The 5,123-nt window shown below is 43.2% G+C and overlaps 1 protein-coding gene across 3 annotated transcripts in view; it reads right to left on the reverse strand.

Annotated features, from left to right (window-relative positions):
* The window catches only part of cbfb (core-binding factor subunit beta), a 37,457-nt gene extending 32,661 nt beyond the window's left edge, over positions 1 to 4,796 (reverse strand). For all 3 annotated transcript variants that reach the window (XM_042109943.1, XM_042109941.1, XM_042109942.1), the window contains exons 1-3: positions 4,334 to 4,796; positions 3,642 to 3,728; positions 1,518 to 1,634 (exon numbers count right to left, since the gene is read on the reverse strand). In XM_042109943.1, the coding sequence (XP_041965877.1) occupies positions 1,518 to 1,634; positions 3,642 to 3,728; positions 4,334 to 4,411 (282 nt within the window). In that variant the 5' untranslated portion in view covers positions 4,412 to 4,796. The remainder of the gene's footprint in view (positions 1 to 1,517; positions 1,635 to 3,641; positions 3,729 to 4,333) is intronic.
* Positions 4,797 to 5,123: the final 327 nt, after the last annotated feature.

The raw sequence follows: 5,123 nt of genomic DNA on the forward strand, positions 1-5,123 counted from the left end.
GAGAGAGAGAGAGAGAGAGAGAGAGAGAGAGAGAGAGAGAGAGAGAGAGAGGGAGGGGAGGTTTTGGTATACAATTACCAGTAAGCCCTGGCCTGTGTGATCCGCTCAGCGCCTCATCTGTAAAGTGCTCTGCGAGGCTGACATCTTGCCGTCACGCCTTTTTAAATAATTAACGGCCAAAGATTAGTCCGTCAGCCCTGGGCCGAGAGGTCCATCGATTTTCACACAGATGCATTTTTAATGAGCGCATCTCACAGAGGCAGTGTCCGTGAAGAGCGCCTCCGACATCGCCATGCTGCGTAGAGCAGAGCACAGCAGCCAAACGATGAGCCTGTGTTAAGGCTCTCTGGAGTGTTTGCGTATAAATATGCGTAAAAACAAAACATCACCAACAGCGAAAAAAAACTGCCTGGAACAAACACAACTTACTGCAACAACAACACATCTCACTGAACTGCAAGAGATACTGGTCGCAGTTTAAATAGTGAATAGTCTCGGTGTGGCTCTCTGATGGGGAAGTGCAGGATTTCTTTCCATGCTTGGTTGGTGGCGATTCTTAAAAACATGGGGGTAAAATCGCTCTATGGTGTCTGGTTAGGATTCAGCCTGACTCATTGAGAAGGCATCTAAACAAGCCTCTGGTCTCACAATCAAAGGCTTATAAATAACAGTTGACAGACATTTTTTGAAGAGAAAAGTGCGGGTGGCATTTCTTTTCTTTTTGTAGTGAAAATCTGTGAGACAACGCCGAGTTCTACTCACGCGCAAGGGCAGAAGGCTCACATATCCTAAATGGATGGGTTTGGGTGGACAAGAAATACGGCATCTGAGAAGTGACACATTTCATCCAGGACAGGGTGAGATTTTTTTCAGAGCGCTTCTCTGAGAGTCTTTGATGTCTTTCCAGCCCCCCGTCTTTTTCCTTGAGATGCGTGAAATAATAACGTATCATTACGCAAGCCGGAGGGTGCCACCACAACATTGAGGAATGCTGAAGTGCATTGCAGGCCTTGGGCTACTGTGATACATCTGCAGTCTGCTTATACTTATGAAATAAAATAAGAAAAAGAAAATGACAAAGACAAATAAATATAGACAGATGTCTCATACGACGTCTCATATACACATGAAGAGACCCTGGTGGGGAGCAGAACAGACACAGCCAGCATTGGCTTCACAGGCTGAGGGCCAGTGTGGACGTGTTTCAGAGGATGGCTAGAGCTGCTAGACTGATCAGGACAGAAGTGGACTGAGGACAAACAGTAGGGTACATGAGGGAGAGGGGGGGTGGTGGAGTGAGAGAGAGAGGGGACAAACAGAAAAAAAAGACAGAGACATGGAGAGACAGAGGAAAAAAAAGAGACAGAGAGAGAGAGCGAGAGAAAGAGAGAGAGAGCAAGAGAGTGAGCGAGGGGGACAGACACACACACAGAGACACACACACACACACACACACACACACACACACACACACACACACAGAGCAGGGGACAGATGATGTATGCATGTGGTATTACCTTCCCCGTCTCCCGCTCGAAGTCCACATACTCTCTGGTGGGCGCCTGCCGCTGCTCGCCGTGCAGGTTGGCGGGGAAGAACTGCAGGGAGAGATTGGTGCCCGTCGCCACGAAAGCCTTTTAGAGGGGAAATCAATACAAACAGGATCAGAAAGCAGAGCCCGGCCATAAATTATGCAGCCCCGTCATTTCTTCTTCACATCAGAGCAGAGCAGAGGAGAAGAGAGGAGAGGAGAGCCTGAGGCCTGGGGCACAGCTAACAGCAGAAGAAGAGAGAGAGAGAGAGAGGGAGAGAAAGGGAGGGAAAAGAGAGAGAAGAAGAAAAAACCCAAGTCATCATTTTCTCTATTTGAAGTATTGAGTTACGCACATCTGATTTTATTTTACCAACACTCGTTGCTGGCAGACTGGGCTTCTAAGCACAGGCTTTGAGAGCAAGAGAGAGAGAGAGAGAGAGAGAGAGAGAGAGAGAGAGAGAGAGAGAGAGAGAGAGAGAGAGAGAGAGAGAGAGAGAGAGAGAGAGAGAAAAAGGGAAAGAATGAAAAACAGAAAGAAATAGGCAATAAGTCCATGACAGACAGACAGATAACAGTATGAGAGATGGGAGGAAAATCAATACAGTGTTTTTGAGGAATCTGTCTATATCCTTTGATTGCACCCCCATCTAAATGACTTACTTGGAAAATGCCTCAAATCAAAGCGGTTACAAGTAGCCCAAATCAAGACGGAACCATACAGAACCAGCAGAGATATGCACACACACGCACACACACACACACACACAGCAGATATCTAGGGGCCATTTTAACTCATATATGCATCTTAATTCCCAGATGCTGCTTTTTGTGTGGTTTCAAACACTTCACTTAAGTCTGACATAGAAACTCCTGAACCACATGTTTTTTTCCGTTTATAAACTGACTCCTAGACCTGAGTCTTTATAACAAACACATTGTTCATGAAGAAAGTAAAGTGGTTTCTAATTATTTTTAAGAGTAGGTAGACATTAAAAGGCTAGTTCAAACAAACCTTAATTCTAAAACTTGACCTTCTATACAAAATAAAACAGAAAGATATGTCAACTTTGAAATGCAAGTTGTAGGCCGACACAGCCTGATTTGTTTTAGGGTAGGATGCCAAGATAATTTACACACAAAATAGACTAATCTTCAATGGAAGAATTCACTCAGTCTGCACAATTGCTGTAATGTTAAAAGCTGAGTGTGAAGTCATCCGGGATGAAATAGCAGTGGTAAGGTAAACCTACAATTATTTTAACAATTAAAATATTTCAATCAAACTATGTGTATAAAAAAAAAATACTTTTATTTTCTCAAATCACTGAGATATATCACGAGTATAATACACAATTCCACACATTTCTTAGGAATGAAATGGAGGTTTCAGCAACAATAAGCAGAGATATTATTGGTACTTGTTTGTATTCCGCGCTTGAGGGTAAATAGAGTCCCTCTGGAAGAGAGGAATGGCGTCAAACGGGTCACATGTAGACTCGAGGTATTTATACGAGACGCTAAATTAGACACATCCGACTTCATTACGACAGCCTGTGAAAAGGCTTCTTAACGATGATTAAAAGAAAGACACACAGACAGATTCAAATAGCCCGAAGTGCTGACTTGCATTTCATGTTTGAACCTCATTATTCAAAGACTCAAAGGGTCCCATGACAAACTGTAAGAATAAACACTTCAAATATAGCTTAGTCCAGTGTGATGAAATAGTCTATATAAACTGATAAGTTACTTTATATGCAATACATTCAATTGGCCTGTCATTTCGGTTTTGAAGGCCTACTCTTTTTTTTAACTCGACAAAATGAGGAAGTCTAGTCTGCAGGTTTTGGGAGAAGACTTGCGTAACATGTCTGGTTCTGGACAACAAACAATGTTCATTTATTTTTACAAGTTAATGATAAAGCCTCTCAGGTGACTGGCAGGTAGCCTACCTCTGTTTTGCGCACTGTGATCAGATAAGGGTCTGTTGAGGCAACTGGGCGCTGATGCGGTAAATTACGCACTGTTATACGGAGCTATGGCGAAGGTCAAATCTTCATGATTATCCCCATAATTTCTCAGTCCTGTCGAGGCTTCAGGTACTTACCACTTCTGAGCGTCCGTCTCTGCAGGCGTTTTGAAACCTGGCTTGCCTCTCCTCGTGTGGTCTGTCTCGGAAACCGGTGTATTTGATCTGAATGAGAAAGGCGACATAAATCATTATGTACATTCAGGGCATCCAGGCTAAACAGGCATATTATAACCAAAATACTTCTCCCAAAAGAGCTTCTGTTGTTGCAGGACTGTCTGTAGGCTACACTTTGAATAAAGTCAATTTGTTTATGTAGTCTACAAATGCATAAATAACACTCTTATTACATGTGCAACTGCGTGCGAAGGATGCCACTTTTCTTGCCGAAAAATTATGGTTTATATGACTTGAGCCTAATTCTATTTTTAATTTTTTATTAACTGAATTACGGTATCATATCATACGATAAACCTCGATACGTCCTCTTGTATTCACTCTTACTGAAATGCTTTAAGCGAAATAGGACCGTTCACATGCAACTAGGAAGTCTCGCAACTTTTGAATGTTGGTAACTTACATGTCTTCGCTAGTCATGTTTCATTCTCCAATTCAGAAATAAAACGCTAAGCTCTATGGCGGAGGAACTTGACTTTACTTATAGAAAATAAGTAAGTTGGACAATATCTTCAATTTCAATACTCCGCACTGACATGAACTGGTGCTTCATTTCCGCCACTTAATGAAAAGAATGAAATTAACAAACTTGCCTCGCACTCCCGGCTGAGTTTCCTGAAGAACTCCTCGTTCTCAAATTTACTCCGCTGGTCCGGGACAACCCGAGGCATCTTGAATGTTGTTATGTGATCAATTTTCGGTTGATTTGTTTGTCTGCGAGCGAGAGAAATGCGTTCTCGAGAAACTCCCCCGAATCCCGCTCTTATTTCCTTCCGTCTTCTCTGTCTGATGGAGTGAGTAAGACTATGGCAATGTGCTCCTGAGATATTTACGTTATTGTGGGGCAGAGTCGTACTCTTTTCCCCTTTTCTTAAGATTACCTCAACCCCTGTGCACTCGCCCTAAGCTGCCGCAGAGGACTTGGTATTTATTTTGGCTATAATTATTATTACAGGATTATTGTCCTCCCTCAGTCTCCGTCTACTGACAACAGACGCTCTCAGACTCGACTTTATCCGCGCTGCTGCATGGCTGTGTTACTTCCTGGCTCCTCTGAGTCCGACTTCTGACTGACTGTACACCCAAACTACACCCCCCGTGCCCCCACCCACACCCCCATTCACAATTCTCTCCACTACAGGGCTGTGCTACGCATGCGTTCGGTCCACTCAAACCCCTCGGGAGAAAAAGAGCGTCCACAAGATAAATTGTTGGTACCCAACACTTTTCACCAATTTGAGACATGGACCGAATTAGGCCCAAGAAGCCTTCTTTTACGCCAGACCATAAGACTTATTATAAGACTTATTATTAAATATTCAAATTCGAGTGTGCGATTGCAATTCTGCTTTTAGTCATGCATGAAGGGGTTCGAAATAAGAA

This window comes from Alosa sapidissima, chromosome 11 (assembly GCF_018492685.1).
Source record: "Alosa sapidissima isolate fAloSap1 chromosome 11, fAloSap1.pri, whole genome shotgun sequence".
Taxonomy (NCBI): domain Eukaryota; kingdom Metazoa; phylum Chordata; class Actinopteri; order Clupeiformes; family Clupeidae; genus Alosa; species Alosa sapidissima.